The sequence below is a fragment of the Salminus brasiliensis genome, chromosome 10 (genome assembly GCF_030463535.1).
Source record: "Salminus brasiliensis chromosome 10, fSalBra1.hap2, whole genome shotgun sequence".
NCBI classification, from domain to species: domain Eukaryota; kingdom Metazoa; phylum Chordata; class Actinopteri; order Characiformes; family Bryconidae; genus Salminus; species Salminus brasiliensis.
Genome location: NC_132887.1, coordinates 31,330,662 through 31,349,223, shown reverse-complemented (window position 1 = coordinate 31,349,223; position 18,562 = coordinate 31,330,662). Strand labels below are relative to the sequence as shown.

General features: G+C 40.0%; 1 protein-coding gene across 1 annotated transcript; it reads right to left on the bottom strand.

Moving 5' to 3' along the window:
- Window positions 1–1,851: 1,851 nt before the first annotated feature.
- Window positions 1,852–17,800, bottom strand: ehd4 (EH-domain containing 4). Its single transcript, XM_072689808.1, has 6 exons — window positions 17,356–17,800; window positions 13,504–13,680; window positions 11,001–11,098; window positions 7,297–7,709; window positions 5,530–5,694; window positions 1,852–3,201 (listed from the first exon to the last, which is right to left on the bottom strand). The coding sequence occupies exons 1-6, from the start codon at window positions 17,583–17,585 to the stop codon at window positions 2,644–2,646; spliced, it is 1,641 nt and encodes a 546-aa protein (XP_072545909.1). The 5' UTR covers window positions 17,586–17,800; the 3' UTR covers window positions 1,852–2,643.
- Window positions 17,801–18,562: the final 762 nt, after the last annotated feature.

Here is an 18,562-nt window from a genome sequence, read left to right as displayed (position 1 = left end):
TTAACAATCACATGTACTTCAAGACGTAAAAAATGAAATGACCAAAAAGATGTTTTTTTTAAGTATGGTTTAATATCTACAGTCCCTTATTCCCTATACAGGGTGTGTTAATTACATTCAATTATGGGCTGAAAGCTGGACATCAACTTATAACCTGATGAACTTAACAGTAAAAGTACTTAAAATAAGGCAATAATGACAAAAATGTCAATGTTTAAAACAAATGTTTAAAACAATATTTACGTTAAACACTTCTACAGTAGGCCTGTATCTTGATTACAACCAGTAAAATCCACACCATAACCTTTAAAAGTCCTAAAAACACAACAAAATGTAACCTTCACCAAGGTTTTGGGGTTATCAGGGTTATTTTGCATCTTAATCACCCCAGATTTGAAGAGCTGTTCTATTAAAACAGTAACTTTTAATATTCCACCAATGCATCAAAAAAAGGTACAATGATTAAATGATAATGAAACTCAGATCACTGACATGCTACCATATAAAAATGAAGGCCTGGTATCAATGAAGCGAGTCAGGAGTCATTTTATGACTACAGCAGACATTATGCAGAAGTCACATGGACATGTTCCAGTTTAAGCCCATACACACAGTGACCTTACCAGTCAGGATGCCCATTTATTTCAGTGCCCTTAATGAGCACTTCTCTTAGTCATAAACACAATAAATGAAAAACAACATCCTCCCTCAAAGGCAAGGCTTCACATAGGAATACTGTAAGTATATCGTATTTACAATGTGCAACATATTTTTAAAAAATCAGACATTGCTGTTTTAGGTAATTCCTGGGTTAATCCTGTTGGATAATGTTTTGGCAAATAGTTTGTAATATATATAATCCACACTGTCCAAGTTATTATTGAACAAAAAATTACATTGTTAATATTTTGCCGTTGATTCCAAACCTCTGTTGTGACCATGTTTACAGCCATTGTAGAACTTGACACAATCTTGTAACAGCACTGGTTCTATACATAAATGGAAAAGCAAACTGAAAAGGTCCAGCAAAAAAGACCAAGTCAATCACACACTGACAAGAGACGTCATCTTCCGTCATAAGGCAGATAATTTAGTCTTAAATGCAGCAATAACGTAAGAAGTAGGCAACAGGTTGTAAAAACAAATGCCCTGTGTAACATTCTAAAAAGTACTATGAATGAAGTACTTGCATAGTCCAGTTTCACGTTGTATAGCAGTCACGGAGCACAGAATGGGCCTCATGCGGACTCACAAGAACGTTAAGTCCTTCGACAACCACAGGCAGGAGTCTGGTGCACACTGTCAGTAGTAACTAACTGATAACATTTTAATGTCCTGAAGGTATTAAAGTATTAGCAATAGATGTGTTTCATTTGTATATAAAAATACAATAAATTATATATATATATATATATATATATATGGGCTTTTTTTGGAAAAAAACTGTAATTGTGATTTTTGCTATATATTGTGTATAACCAAAAATACAGGCATGTCCACCAGATTTCATGAGAAGTCAATGATCCAACATGTCATGATAATAGTAACACACTCTGTGTAACTAAGATTGGATTGAAATATTGATATTGGGCAGATATAAAGATAGTCATGTAAAATAAATGTTTTTTGTTTAGTGTGCATGGTAATAATTATATAATTATGATTTTTGGGTGTTTTGGATGAACAAAAAAAAAGAAAACAACCAAAAAAAAGTATACATCAAATTCTCTAAATAAATCTGATATACATTATCCACATGTACATCATCTGCACCTAGAAACATGGAAATAATAGTTTATGGGAACCTGTGATCATTACCATTTGGTTATAAAGGAAGTCCACACAAATCCATAATTTAATGAGATTCTTTACTGTAAATTTCACTGTGAACAAACTGAGAAGTAGTAAAAACAGCATCTGTAGCTAATCAAATATAAAACAATATTTTCAACAAAAGCTAAAGCACAGTTAGTCTTCCATAACATAAATAATGGGAATTGTCAGTGTGGCCTGTGCAAAGAGCTGCAAAGGCTCAGATTTGTTTTTGTTTTATTTTGTCAAAGTCTAAGACCTTGATTACCAGGTCAGACAGGAGACATGTCTTTATCTGTCGACTGAATCAAATTCCTAAGCTTCCTCAAACATGGGCTGATCTAAGCAACTGTCTAAAGATCTGAATACAAAAGCAATGGATGCCAACAAGGCAGGGAACTGTATAAACAGATTATGCAGCGTTTGATGTTTTTACAACAATAACATTGTAACATTTGCATGCTTTCTCTTTTCTTAATTATTTAATTGTTTCAATTAAATATCTAAAAAGCATATCATAGCCACAGTTTCACAGTAACTACATTGACAGCTAATTCCATCCGGAATGCCATTGGAAATGTAAAACCTTTCAAAGTGCCTTCACATTATGAATCAGATTAAATTATGGACTTTTACAGGGTCTTCTTACAATTCTGCCCCAAGGAGTGTCACTAAAGAATGCAAAAATGGTGTTAGGTGGCAGCAATGTCCATACTTTGTTAGCCACATTAGCTACACATCTGGTTGAGCTATTCCTTCAAGCCTACACTTTGTGCTGCTGGCAGATATTTACATATGAACAGCTGTATTTGGAGTGTACACACCACCGTCTCAGTCCTCCTGGTGGTTGTACAGGATGTCTGCAGTGGGGTTCTTCCTGTGGGCTGGGGGTACCAGGTGTGGAGGCAGCTCTGAGGGCAGTTCAAAGCCCTCCAGCTTGACCTTAATGAGATGCTGTGCCAGGGCAAACTCCTCGTCGTCCAGCATGCCGTCCTTGTCGCAGTCAGCCAGCTTCCATATTTTTCCGAGCACAGTGTTTGGCAGACGGGAGTTCATCATTTCCTTCTTGGCATTGACGCCGGTCACCTTGCCGTTAATGGGCATGAGGGTGTAGAAGATCTCGTCATAACGTGGTTTGTCACGACTCACGATCCAGTCCTCGGTGTCAGCCCCAGCACTAATGCCCTCGCCATATCCGTGGCCGAACGGCCCATCCTCTGAGCCTTCAAAGGCCCCTCCAGTCACAACCTGAGGTGGCTGCCTGCACTCCTCCTCACGAATCATGGTCATCAGCCCTGAGATCTTGTTGCTCAGCATCTTGTCCACCGATTCAATCAGCTTTATTTTCAGGGAGGGGAATTTGCTGAAGTCGTAGTGCATGAGCTGTTCCTGTATTAAAATAAGGTGCAAATACTCAGACAGGATTAAGAAAGACATACAAGGTCAAGTCTTTTTAGTTTATTGCCTAATTTAGTTACTTTGTTTGTGATGTTTGTTCCTGCTTTGCTGATAATATCAGGCAAAGCTAGAATACTATGTGGAGCAGACAAAGGGCAAATCAGCAGGCACTGAATTGGATCTTTTTTTAGAGATATCTGAGACTGTCCAAATGCCAATCAATATTGGGCTCTGAAGGTAGATCTATTTAGAGCAGTCTGTATCTTGTAAGTGCTACCTGGAAACTCTCCAGTCCTGAGGGATCCCAATGCTTACCCAGTGACATTGTGTTGTATTGTATTGTATTGTATTGTACTGTTTGGTCACAATTAACTACTGTTTCTAAAGGCTCTCCTCATCATGATAATGCATTCATCTCCGTGTGGGTCTAAAAGAAAATGATCCCCACTGGCAAATTCTGCAGAAGTAAACTGCTAGATTGCATATTATTTCTGCAAAACAGAACATGACTTGAAACTAGCCTCTGCCAAGGCCTCATGTTGTGCAAACATCCTAAGACAAGAAGACTATAGTGGGTGGTTCCACTGCACAGCGCAAAATAACAGTGTTGTCTCCGGTCCTCCAAATTAGCACACTGTTCACACTTGCTGTGGTAATTTGCTAAATCCTCAGGTTTCAGCACTGTTTTTATTAAAGATTTGCAGAGAAGCTTAAGAATTAAGCTGTGAAGAACATGTATAAACAATGACCAATGTAAAAATGCTTCCATTAAGGATTTGTTGCCAATCAGTGATGACCATAATTACCTGAACACTTCTTATTATACCTAAGCAAAAGACACACTAACAAAACATTAGGCTACTGACATTTTTATACTTTGCTTCTTCGAACTGCTGACATGCTGTAAGCATCTCTCCGCATCAGTCCCAGTCCAAAAAAAAAAGATTTTTAAAGATCAGTCTTGATGGGTGACTACACAGGGCTTTAGGCCTTGATGACCATAACATCACTGATGGATTTAGCATAAAGACTACGTTTTCAAGCTGCTTCAGACCCTAGTTGTGCTGCAGTTTCATCAGATAACTTCTTGGCTGTTATTTCCATATCCTTATCTACAAATGGAGTCACGCAGCCAAGAACTGTTCAGTTAGATCACTTGTCTATATAGGACTATTTGCATATCTCCACGTTTCTGTTGCTAGAGGTCAATGAATCGACAGCTCTTTTCTCTTTTTTAAAGCTTAAAGAGTTTAAATGGGTACCGCTATACCCCTCTGCTTGCCTAATATTACTTATTGCCCATCTCTACCTACACCATAACCAGAGGCGTGGTTAGACATAACTTACTGGGGCATTTGATCTAGTGCTACAAATACTTAATGTTAGTATTAAATGTTAATGATTAATGATATTATTAACTAGTATGTTAATAATAATACTAGTAATAACATTAGTCATTATTATTTTTATTATTATTTGCCTGCATCATCATTTCATGTTAGTTAGAGAATGCAGGCTTTTAAAACGAGTAGTTTACTGTTCTACTGGCTATTACAATGCTCATTTTGCAATGGCCTTTTAGCAGCTAGCAGAAATAAAACCTATGCTAAATCTTTACAAATGTCCATTACTCTGTAAACTGAAATAAATTGTCTCTGTGGAATCATAGTAATAAATTGTCTAAGTGTTAGCGGCTGAATCTTTAAGAACGATGCTGGGGCATTATGGGAAATGGAGTGAATAGTAAAAGAAGTAAAACTCCACTACACTCCACTAACAGTGTTTTTTAAAATATGGGGCAACTAGTATATTTTGCTAACTGATTTAGCTAGCTAAAATAAAAACAAAATTATTGAGCTTTGTTTTTAGTCAAGGCTTTAAGGAAATAAAACAAACTGTGGCATAGGATCTAACATTGGACATTTAACTGAAATTATGGCCAGCCAGTGGTTTCTAGTTAAGGTGCATGGAGCTGTTGGATGAATGACACATTTTGGTACACTCAGACTTTTACTATTCTTGGCTCCATGCATCCATTTGAGTAGATGATGTGTAAACAGTACCATATTTTTTAATAAAATATAAAACTCATAAATGGCAGAACTAGTATCACATTTTGACACAATTTTGTTTTGGGGTTTTGAGATTAAAAAGAGGATATGGCTCATTCAAGGATCATCACAAGGAAATCAGTGGAAAATTTCCTCAGTTCTGAATTTTGTTTACAAACATGAAATCAATCCACTGTGACGACAAGAGACCTGATGAGAACATTCAATGATTAAATAACATCCACCAGTGACTGATGACAGGGTTTACCTGCATCTTATTGACATTAGGGAAATCTCCAGGCGAAATGTGGTACTCCCTCTGTAGCATCTGATAGATCTCAGGCAGGCGGGCGATCAGTTCCTCCTTCTTCTTCTCCTTCCCAAACAGAGAAGGCATCTCTTTCTTCAAGTAGCTGATGATGTAAGCGTGCACCTATCAGCACAAAAACAGTGCAGCGCAGTGGGATTAGCGTTAGTTCAAGCACATGGTCATGCTATGTTTATGAACCTTTTATGTAACCTTCAACTATAAATATATGTACTCAGAAATGGAACTCAAATCTTAAACACAACATGATTTCCTGTCCAAATGTGATAAATCTGAGGTATCAACTACACTGTGGATGATCCATTATTTTTGTAGCCTTGTTTATTTTATCACCAGGAAGCTGTCAGTTTCTGTGATTGATAGAGAAAGCTTTGTTTAATTCTCCAAAAGGTCTTCACCTCACACTCCTCCAAGCCGGTTACATAATATGAAGTTATCAACTGGCGTCCGCCGTGAGGCTGCCCTTGCCAAGCGTTTCTGTATTTATACACCTCTTTCCTTAATAAAGAGGAAGCTTGCAGCAAGGAGGGAGGGGGGGGCTAAAATAAGGCAGAGCTTTTTCTATGTTTATTCCTTCCATGAAAGGCCAAGGTCCAAAGCCAGGCCAGAGATGTGTAAACATGAAGAGCGGCAGGGCATATGAGGGTGGAAGGCAAAAGGAGAGGGGAGGAAAAAAAGGAAAAAAAAAGCTATGCCTCTACTGCTCTAGCATACGTCATACACATTCCTTGTACCAGGGAAAAGGGTTACACCGGACCCTTTCAGGGATGGAAGTGTGCACAGACTTACACACAGTAGGAAGGAATGAAATGAAATGAAACTGCAAATAATTAAGCTAATAATTACATGAGGGAGAGTGGGGCACAATCAAACACATTTGTTTTCTGCTAAATAATTGTCAATGTATGTATATAGGATTATTAATATAGAAAAATAAAGTTTACTACATAAATGGGGTTCATTGTAACTTAAAGAGGAAATAGTTGTAACCCTCGCTAAAAACTCAGGTAAACTGATACATAATAAGTCAATTCATTACCATTTAAATGTTAAAATAATAAATGTAAAAATTCTGTGACATATATCTATGGTGGAAAAAAATTACTTTCATGGTACTAAAATAGTCCTTGGGGTGAATCCTGACAAATCTGTCCAATTGCGGTCAAAATGTCATAATTTGCTATGGGAAAATGAGATTGTAAATCTATTTAACTACAAAAAAAGGTTCAACATCCAGGCTGCGGTTGTCTCAGCGTTTGGCCCCATCAAAACGAGACTGCAAGTTCAGTCCTTGACAAAAGCAATCTGTGGCTGGAAGTCCAAGAGTGCACAATCACTCTGTCTGGGTGGGAAGGATGTCCCTCCCTGCCCCCAACATTACTCAGCACAATGTTAGCTGGCTTCAGTTGGCTTCAGAGTCATTGGGAGAGCCCTGGCTATTAGGTTGGAATCAGATATAAAAAAACAAACAAAAAAAAATTTTACCTGCTTTAGGTTGAGCCTGTCATTAATCGATGGGATTGTTAATGTTTGCATTAATAATACACATTTTTAGCTATAACAAAAAATTTATTAGCTATATAATTATCTACCCTTCAGTCCAGTGTTGGGAGCCACTGGTATAAAGAATGCCCAAAGCACCCTTCACCCTTCACAAATCATTTAGAAAAAGGCTTGTAAAATGAAGCCCTGTTAAAGTTTGCTGACCTTGGCCAGTCTGGCTCTTTTAATGAGGTCGTTGAGCTTGCGCAGGGCAGCGTTTCGTGGGAGGGCCTGGATGTCCCGGAAGAGGTCCTGTGCTTCAGCCTCAAATAGCCGGCGGTTGTCCGTGTTCTGCAGCGGCTTGGCCCAGAAGGAGCCCAGGTAGACCCTTACCACCTCTGGGGTGTTGATCACTTTCCCTAAAGACCACATCAAGGCCCCGTAGACCCGCATCAGCTGTTGTGTATCCACCTGGTCAGCCTTGTTCAGGACTACACGGATCTTGTCATCCTGTCCACGGAAGGCCTTGATGGCCTCAGAGAACTCATCAGAGATGTCCAGTTTGTGGGCATCAAAGAGGAGGATGATGCGGTCCACCCGCTCACCAAACCAGCGCAGGACTTCAGAGAAATCATAGCCTGCAATGAAGAAAGGAGAGATTTGAAAAGGAGGACTTTCTTGCATGCACTGAGAGATGACCCGGTATAGTCCCTGGAAGGTTTAGTATCAACACACCAGGCTCTAATACAGTCAGGCTTTGACTACTAGATCAGGTGTGCTGGAATAGGGTTGTTGGAAATCAGAAAATCACTAGCACTAGACATGGGCACCTCTGGTTTCCATTTCCAAACTAGAAAAGTGCATGTAGGATGGCTGCACAGCTAAAGTGGTACCCACTACCAGGTAATTGCTAAGTAGTTTCTATGGTGCTGTTAAATGGTTGCAAGGTGGTGTTGCTATGGGGTCGCTACAGTATCAGGTGGCTGATATGGTGTTGCTAGGTTGCTTTGGTGTCGCAGGTGATTGCTCAGGTTGTGGTAACATTTTGTGACATTTGAAGGGTGCACAAACTTTTCATTTCTGTGGGAACAATCCACAAAGCGCAATCATAATTAATAAACAGATTTTATTAATGTGGAATCACTGTACACATTTAAATCTAATCAGTTTAATGCAACCCAATATTCAGTGCGTACCTAAGTGTTTTTGAGATTGAGATTTCATGGTCTGGAAATATGGTGAAGAATGATGCACTAAATGTAATTCTTGAGAAATACTGTTTGTTGCACCTTATTATTTGCTGTATTTGCAACCAACTACAAATGTATGGTGTATATACATCAATAGATATTTTAGTAATGTATAAATGCCTGATTAGTTATAACATGTATACTTAATTGATTAGTCATAATTATCATAATACACTAAAAGGAAAGAACCCAAATTGGTCTTCTGATTCATCAGAGCACTCTTTGGAGAGGTAGTGCCATTTACTGCCCTTTAGCCATGACTACAAATGCTTGGGATGCTACAAACACAGCTAAAAATAAGGAACCCTTTTAGTGGTTTCACACCCTTCTGGAAAAGAGAGTCTGATTCAGAGAGATGAAACACACACATGTATCATCTTGGTGTTTGATTTCTGGTTACAAACATCTAACATATTTAGAATGGTCCTCAGGCAAAAGCTGCTCATAGGACCAGGAATGTACTTCTTACGGAATTAAGCGCTGCTGAACCGCTGGCAGCAGTTCAGTGCATCTGTTGATATAATCATAACATAACAAGACATGGGGAAATTATGCTGTGAAAAAAACAATAGCATGGATTACATATCATTACAGAAATGCCGCCAATACCTTCCAAGAGGAGGAGCTTGGTGTGGGAACGATTAAAGCTGTTCTTTGGCAAAAGAATCAGGGGAAACACGCTCTTTATAAAAGGCATGCCCATGTAGATCAATGGAAAATCGCTTCTCTACGGACACCAAATCAGCATTCACTTTAACAGGCAGCGTTAAACATGTGGATATTTTCAGTACCTAAAAAAATGACACTCTTAAAAAGCACAGTAATATTCAGAAGATGTTATCAGCTGTAATAGTTTTTTTTGTGGAACAGAAAATGCAATACAACTTTCTCTGCAGTGCATCATCATTGGAACTGGGAAGCAAAGTGTTTGAGGAATGCAGCCTCAGCTGAAGGGGCAAAAACAGGAACATATGTGGAACGCCCATGGAGCGCTATCCCTTAGCGTGGTTAACATCTGAACAACTCTGCAGCACATAGTCTGGTGAAACTTGCATTAGACCCTCCACCCTGCTTTAGCTCATGATACCCCTCCTCTGTGCCCTGGTGTTTCGAGATAAGGCTTTCTCATGTGGCCAGGCACAACCTACCACTTTTAGTATAGCATGTGAAGGTTTGGATACCCTTGGCCAAATGACACATTTTATGTTTTTTTTTTTGTTTGTTTTTTAATTAGTCTACAAAACAAAAACCACAGAACCTTCTATAAATCATATAGGACAGTTATTATGCCTTTCATTAGATTTCATTTAACTTTTAAATTTTAAATAAAAAGTCTAAAATGTTGTTGCACTGTGCCTTGCTGCTTACACATAATCGTCATGGAAGCGTCCTAAGAATGATCTAATGATCTAAAACATACCTCAAAATTCACCATGGATGGTGTGAAACACTACAGCAGCAGTAGAACTGTATTCCGCACCATTATGGTTAAACTTTGTCAGTTCTGTGTGTACAAAGGCACCATGTATTGATGTAATTTCCATGCTCTCTCTCTCTCTCTTTTTTTTTAACTCCATTTTTACTTCAGTCAGTTTAACTATTCTCTCAGCAGTGACACCCCTGATTGTTTAATATAGCAATGAAATCAATGTTTTCAATAATATAAAACCAATTTTGCTGTAAATTTCAAAGCAATTAACAAATCTCAATGTAAATATCTTTTATTAATAATATTTTCTTATTATTTTATATTATACTAAATTATTCTGACCCAAACCCAGTGCTCAAATGACACAGTCTGATACACACGGGCCATGCCTAATAGGTATTTTAAAAGGTGCTCCTTTTTAGACATGCTCGAATTCTTTCTATGAGTACAATAGTTGCATCCAAGCACGTGTGCACCCTTTGGTGATCTGACCAGACTTGTAAAATGAGGAATAGAAAGTGAGAATTGCTGACAGCAAGTGCCACATCCCTTAGCATGGGCTGTTGTGTTCAATACGCTTTACCCACAGGATGGAAGGCAGAGACGGAAACGATGCCTCTTAACAAAGACACAGGCTTGCATCTGGTGACTGAGATTAAAACTAATGACCAAAGCATTATGACTAGGCCTGCAGAGCATATTGTGAAATATATTTCTTCAGGCCTCCAAAAACCAGTCTGCAGTACAGGAATGGTGCAAACTATTACCAGAAACGCATCCATAGAAAATCAGATTAATTTTTTGTGGAGTCCAGCACCGCTTGGTCATTTCTCTATTCAAAAACACCAACTTCCTAACCAACTGCAGAGTTGAAAAAGGTGTGTATGAGCAGAGAAAACACCAAGCTGTGCTTAACTACAGCCCTCAAAGATATTTACGGATTCTGCCAAGCACATATAACAGCATCATGCAAGCTAGTCATGTGACATCCCATCACACCGCATTAAGAATTCACTGACCTGAAGTAATCCCTTTCTCTACTAATATGATGCTGCTCTCAAGGAAAACGCATGGGAAACAGACTTTGTGGTGAAAGATTTTATGCTTTTGTATGTACATGTCTGTGTGGTCATGATAACCCCTGACTACTTTACTCTCCTGCTAAACTGAACCCTACCAGAAGACGCACAGCTCTGGCAACGCTGGCAGAGTCACTAACATCACATGCATTGTACACTGCAGCTACTGACCTCTGCTAATGCGCTGCTTTTCCCCAGACAAGATGCCCGGCGTATCGATGATGCTAATGCTCTGCAGGACTTGATTGGGCATCTGTGAGCAAATGAACCTGGTGGAACAGGAGAAGAAAGTGTTATCAAAGCAAACAAAGGTACACCCATCACAGTGGCTTGTTGACTGTAAATCATCTGTCCGAGCTGCTGGGCAGTGAAACTGGTTTTTTTTTTTTTACCTCCTTATATTTATTAAATGGGTCATCTCACTCAGTTACAGTGCACTCACAAAATATTGGCACCCCAGTAAACAAAACATTCTTTTTTTTTCTTTTTTTTTTAATTTAATTACATTAGTCGAGATTTTTCATTTTTTCTCCTAACCTAACATTGCCAATTACCCCCCCTGCTCATAGCTACCGATGTAGCATTGCAGAGCAGCCGACGTGCTTGGAGGATAGCGCCGGGTCCCTAGTTCCACCGTTCCAGCTAACAGGCGCCTGTGCCAAATAACACTGCTTAAGAGTGATGTGGTGAGTAAGCACGGTTAATTGTGTTTTCTCTGACTCCGACCGCTGATCTTAATGCAGCATGGCTTGGGATTCAAACCCGGGACCCCTGGGCCATAATGGTAACGCATTAGACCGCTGAGCCAGTATTTTTTGGTTTTGCAAACATAATCTTCATGGAAGAGTAAATGAATTTGATCTAATGATCTAAAGAGAAACATTATGAAAATGTGGAAATGAGGGGTTCCAATAATTCTCTGAAATGTATTTAATGCAATTTCCTTAAAAAAGGGGAACTTGCCTCATCCAACAGCTAAAAATGCTGGGAAGGGAAAAATGAGTAACATTTCAGCTGAAGACCTGCTTAGGTTTCGTTCTCTATAAAATGATACATCACTAAGCTGATCTGATCAAGGAGGGTGGGAGTTGAAGAGGGGGGGGATCACTACTGCTTCAAAATATGCCATCATATGACGCACGGACTGGTCTACAGGAAACAAGAGCATTGTTTGAGGTTCCTCTGGAGAAGAGGAGATGTTTTCTGTCAAGTGTGCCTTTGACCTCTGTAACTGTGACTGTCAAAGAAGCACTAAGCCATTTCCCTTGGACATAAATATCCAGCCAACAGGGGGAAAAAATACTCCCCAAACTGTTTGCATGCTAAAGTTAAACATTTAAAAAAAGAGCCAAACAACATCCACTGCCTCTTTAAAGAGCAGTGACCAGCCACTTCCCACAGCCTGTTTATGGAAAGTGGTGCCAGTTATACTAAATCAAAAGTGCCTTGACGAACGGAAGCAATGGAGTGTACTTAGAGAACATAATAATTATTTTTGCATTGTTCTCCATAAACTAAGATGAACTGTAATGGTTTGCTTTTTTTTAATTATTTATTATTTATTTAATACTCTAACATCAACTTGACATTGTAGAAGCTCTGTCGGTTGATAAACACACAAAGCATATACCAAAAGACTGACAGTATCTAAGCATTGCATGAGGAGCAGTAAAATCAACTGAGGGTTCACTCACTTTTATGTGAATGATAGAGGTTGTATAAATGAGTGAGAATGTTGTACTTCGTAGAACACATTTCAAACAGGTTCTCTCAAAACTTTTCTCCAGGTACTGCCAGAGCTAGATCACACATCAATGGAAAGTCTTGTTTTGGCAACAAGTCAGGCACATCAACCCTGTTCATCCAACTATGAGTAAACAGCCACACCTGTACACTAAAAATTTAATTAGGCCAGTGTGTTTCCCATAGTCTACTACATTTAAGGCAGACCTGACTGAATAGCTTTGTAAACTGTGTACAAAGGTTTATAGTCATACTACTTTACTAAACCGTTGGCTCAAATAAGCATTTTCCAAGTCCAGACACCAGAAGTCAAAGTGCTTCAACAAGTAACAGTTCAGTGTATGACCTCAAATTAATATCATGATTTACTGAACATTTTATTAATGGACAACAATTAATGAAAAATTAATGAATGATTATATAAGCTTCTCGAGTTAATCAGGTGGCTCTGTGTTTAAGTTCTAGACTGGATGGGATGGAGTCATGCAACTACACATGCAGTAGTATGTTTTAAGGGCCCAGGACTTAAACACACAGCAGGGAACATACTAACAGAATTGCCTGAAAAAAAGAAACATCGAAATAATCAATATAGGCAAGATTATGCTGATTAGAGGTTGTGAATGTCATTATGATTCATTTTGTATTCATTGCCAGACCTAGAAACAGCTGAAGTGTAATTTTTTTTTTTAGATCAATATTTATGTTGTTAAGGGAAATAACATTACTTACATACATACATACGTACATACATAAATCCTAGAAAATCTGTAATACTACTAGAAAGACACTGCCATGGCCCTTTAAAAAAGGCAGCAAGAATTTGAGAGGCACTCAAATCTTCTCTGTTTCGCTTAATGGTAAAGTACACTAGGTAAATACTAGTACAGGTATCACGTCAATACACAGTTAGGACATCTGTTACCATTACCTATTGAGGAAGGCATTCCCAAAGGCATTCAGTTTACGGAAAGGTTTCTTGGGATCCACCACCAGGGCATTGCCAGGAACAACCCCTTCATTTTCCCCATACATCACAGCGATGAAGCCATCCGTTGTTGGTTCAGGCCCAATCCGCATACCAGGAAAATCCTGCTCCAGGAGATACCTACAGCCAGAGGAGCAAAGAGTAATGAGCATCTACACTTAAGTAAAAGTGCCACGAGTTGCTCATACAGAGAGTCTACTTGAGAACAAAGTGCTGCTTTAGTGGACTACTCCTAGAAGAATAAACAAGCAGTTCATTGTACAGTAGTTAAGTAAATATACTACATTTGCGCCATGGGTTGCTAGTCACTGTGGTTGCACATATGTTTGAAATTATTTCTGAGGGATGGCTCTCCAAAAGAGGGATTAAGTCTAGTCCTGGATTACATTTTTCATTCGATGGAAGATCTCCATTCAAACTCCAGTGTCAGCCAGGACTAGGCATAGTCCTTGATCAAGGAACCGTCTCCAGGAGCTCTAAACTTGTAATATACTTCATGTTGAATATATATATTTAGAGAAAGAGCTATTTCTAGTGTTTTACCATCAGTCTAAAATGATCCGGTGTGTAAATGTTTTTTTAACGCAGTGTTTCCAGTGAACTGAAACTGTAACCAGTCTAGTAAGTTGCAAAATACAACCATACAGAACCAAAAGCAAAAGTCCCGGGCAGTTGTTTAGATTGACTGATCGGGCTACAATTGGTGTTTTTGCCTGTAAATCACTGTGATCAACATTATAATAAAAACAAAGTAATTCTATGCTTCCTTAAGGAGACGTGTATAAGAAGCTCACATACACACACACACACACACACACACACACACACACACACACACACACACACACACACACACACACACGCGTGTAGACATTGGGACTACATAAATCTGGATTAACATCCATTAGATTAGCATTAATTGCATTCACTGGTATAAAAATTACAAATGCAATGACATTAATAAACTACAGACCACCATCTGCTTTCTGAATTCAGGCCAAAAAAAATAACTGGTCAAACACCTGGCTGATGCTGACACTTGCTGTTCAAAGCTTGCTGTTAGGAGCTTGCAGGAAAGACTTATTAACCATTAACTTTCAACTGTTTGCATGAAGGAGGGAGATGAGGGTTGAGTTAGGCCTGATTCCAAATAGAGGTCAGTGCATAAATAAAATACTGAGGAATTACAAAAACACACCAATGATTTAATTCTCTTCAAGGGCCCAACACTAAGCCTAAGCCTATGCTAAATGAAAATTCCATATGATGACTCAGCACTGGCACTGCTATACAGTCCAAGAATTGTCTTCATAGATAAAAGTACTGGAACACCTGCTCAATTGTTGTTCCTTCTAAAGGCTCAAGGGTATTGAAAAGGTTACTGGGTTCATCCAGTTTTTCCTGATACCTGTCTATGCTGTCCAGGCCAGGCTTTCTACTAGACTTTTTATCAGCATTTCTGTGAGGATCTAATGGCACTCAGCAACAAAAGCATTAGTGACATAAGGATGTTGGATGACCACCACCCCACCCCACCCCACCTCACCTCATCTCAGTATTCGATGGAGCAACATCCATCACAGTTCCACTGCTCCACAGCTCAATGCTGGGGGGCTTTATACCCCTCTAGCTTACACCTGGCAATAGGCATGGTGCCAATAGGTCAAGTCCAGTCAAGTCAAATTTATTTGTATAGCGCTTTTTACAACTGTTGTCGTCACAAAGCAGCTTTACATAATTAGTTATTAGTAAAAGACAGAGACAAAAAATAAATAACGTAAGACATGAAGGATCAAAGACCCCCAGCGAGCAAGCCAATGGCGCCAGTGGCAAGAAAAAACTCCCTCAGAGCTGGAGGAAGAAACCTTGGGAGGAACCAAGACTTACAAGGGGGACCCATCTATCCTCCTCTGGTCAGAACTATTTAAACATTATTGATAAAAATGACCAAACCATCTATTCTGTTGAACTGCTCTGATCATAATCATAATATATTAATTATGGTGTAGATAGTTAATAGTGGTGACATTAATAGTGGCATGGTCCATGTTTATCTGCTCCAGAGAGTCCTGTTCTATTGTCAATACTTCTCTTGACAAACTAGACAAGCTGGGTCTGCGTGTGCATTTGCACATTTATGTCAGCAATGGACGCAACTTACAGTATCAGTATGCATTCATTAGAAGGGAAATTCTTGGACAGTTGGTGTGCATTCGGAGAATCAGCCCTGAAATTGTACTTTCATGCGTACAACAGAGCCAATGGAGGACAGAACACTCCACTACTACACTCACCATTCTTCCTCACTTTTGCAGAAGCTAGAAAAACAAAAGCAGACCGAGGTCTCCTCATTAACCTTGCTGTTCCTGCAACTTCCTAGCAAGAACATTAAATCACCACATCCTGCATGGACCTGACAATGAGCTGAAGGTTTCTCAGCCAAGGACAGCGTGTCATGAATTTTCCAGGCATAAATGAAGAGTCTTAGACTCCAATTGTATATATTGCTGTATTTTAAATGTGTCTTTAAAAAATACATTGGAGGAACATCATAAAAATTGAGGAAACAGTGCTTATCAACATCAAATGTCAAAGACAAAACGGGAAGCAGTGTTAAACCTTCTTTACTAGAGCGAGATCAGGAGGTCAGAATATAGTAGGTGAATATAGTTCCATCAAAGTCACGACTGTTCACCTGGCCCATTTTCAGATTTCTTAAATGTTCATGCAGATGACGAGAGCATGCACACTGTCTGTTTGATTTTCATGCTCAAGTACACATAATGGTTTCGGTGTTTGTTTTTTTTCTCTCTCTCTCTCTCTCTCTCTCTCTCTCTCTCTCACACACACACACACAGACACACACAGACACACTATTTAACACTTTACTTTTCCCCCGACATCCACTTTTCACATTTGTCTGGGGTTGTGCACTGAAAGCTGTCTCCCAACCTCTCTATATCCCTTAGTATTAGACAAGAGGTTACTCTGCTTTTAAGACTGGCATATGTAAATGGCCTGATTGGCTGCCGTATACTGTGCCAAACTGAAGTCAAGTTTTTTTTTTTTGTCATTTGTACATGTGAGGACATTTATGCATTAAAATGCTTGTGGGGAAGTTCAGTTCATTTCTCTAAAGCAGGATGGCACTATGACTACTGCAGAAAGTAATCCTGGATGAAACACTCCTTATGATTCAATGTGAACAGGCTAAACTTCAAATAAGGCAGGTATGTAAAAAGGTCATTAAAATGAGCTGTTTGGCAGCTTACTCTTCAAACGTGTGCTGTACTGAGTAGGAAATGAACAGTGCATTTTTAAAACATTAACAACACACATATCAAATTTCGTCTTTCCATGAAATGATCTCTAGTAAATAGTAGTTCATGATTCATTGATTCATGATTCATTGTTCAAGGAGTCATTTTGTACATTATGACAACTGGAGTAATATTATTATTATTATTATTATTATTATTATTATTCAGATGTTCAGGTCACCTAGCCCTGCTAGAAGCTTTTGGTTTGCTTCAGAAACGGTGGAGGAAAGAAAAGGTGAGCTGTGAGCACTTCTTTATGCCGAGTCCTTCGTGCCTCAGACTGTGAGGCTACTGTGAGGTGGCGCACTTCAGTGGGTGTTTACTCTTCAGCAACTGCACCTCATTAGACATGCTGAAACTGCATGACCGAGCTGTTTCTCTCACAGACTCCTCCATCTCGAGCACGTCGTGTTTAACGTAGCTACAGCAGAATGAGGCTACACCGAAGACGACCGAGTATCGATGGTATCATTACCTGATGAAAGTAGTCTTTCCTGTGGAGTACTGGCCAACCAGCAGCACCATCGGTTTGCTCTGGAAATCCGCTTCTTCCAGAGCCGGTGAGTGAAAGTCATGGAAAAGATAGGCTTCTTCTAAAGGCAGCAGTTTTTTGGTGTAGAGACTCTGAAGTCCCTCGGTGACTGTCTGGAACATGTCGCCCTCCTTGTTTCTTCCTCCCTGCTCCTTGTTGACCCAGCTGAACATGATGCTGCTCCTTTTAAACGGCCGATATTGTGTAACTCTACTTCGCTTTTTCCCCCCTCGTTTTACACCGAGCACGCCCAAGCACTTAACGTCTCCTCTGCTGTTGTCCTGTCTCCTCACCAGGGGGCCCGTTACTAATGCAACCCAGCCGGCCTCGCCGTCTCTCCACACTCCCAGCTGTGCTGCCGTCACCCTTACCTGAGTCCCTCCAGCCGCTGACGGAGCTCATGAATATACAATGAGGAGGGAGTACAGCGGCGTGGAGTCGCAAAGGGGGCGTGGCGAGGGGCGGGGCGAGGCGAGGCTTCGCGCTCCTTTACTTCAGCCTGGCTTACTTGTTCCACCCTGGGTGGAACGGGTGGGGTGTGTCCACGCATAACGCCCCCCGCCTCCAACTGCCACTGCATATTTTCCATGGAGGCCTGCGGAAACCGCCTGTACTGTGGAAACGATGTTCGTGGCAGAGCGGAGTCTTAGAAAGAGTTGGGCAGAGTATTTTTGTTTTACCTCATAAAGCTGTAACCTTTTCAGAAATGTGCTCTGACGTCACTTCTTCTCAGGCGATCAATCAGAAGGAGGTGCTATCTCGGGGCGGCGGCGTGGCGGTTTCCCATAGCAACTACACAGATGAAGAGCCCCTCGGATATAGCCCTGTATGACACAGCGGTTAGTTAGCCAGCTAGTATTTATTCTAGGCGGTGAGAGCTGCCGTCCAGAGCGCACAAGCCCTGTTTTTATATCAGCAGAAAAAAGCTGTAACTTAATCAGCTACTCGATCACAGCACGCAGCAGTGAAAACACTGATCTGCTGACTGGAGCAGCTTTTTTATGTGTGTGTGTGTGTGTGTGTGTGTGTGTATGCGCTGGTGTAGGTATGAGGGTCACTCCTGAACGAGGCTAATACGCAGACACGGACACTGCTTTTAATAACCTAGATAATAATAAAAAAGCGCCCCCACCCAACTGCCACTGTATAT

Excerpts from the sequence above, each read along its gene's own strand:
- ehd4 (XM_072689808.1), bottom strand. The coding sequence starts at position 17,585 with ATGTTCAGCTGGGTCAACAAGGAGCAGGGAGGAAGAAACAAGGAGGGC. Across the intron at positions 13,681-17,355 it reads GGAAAGACTACTTTCATCAG|GTATCTCCTGGAGCAGGATT; the intron begins GTAATGATACCA and ends CTCTGGCTGTAG. Across the intron at positions 7,710-11,000 it reads AAAGCAGCGCATTAGCAGAG|GCTATGATTTCTCTGAAGTC; the intron begins GTCAGTAGCTGC and ends TCTTCATTGCAG.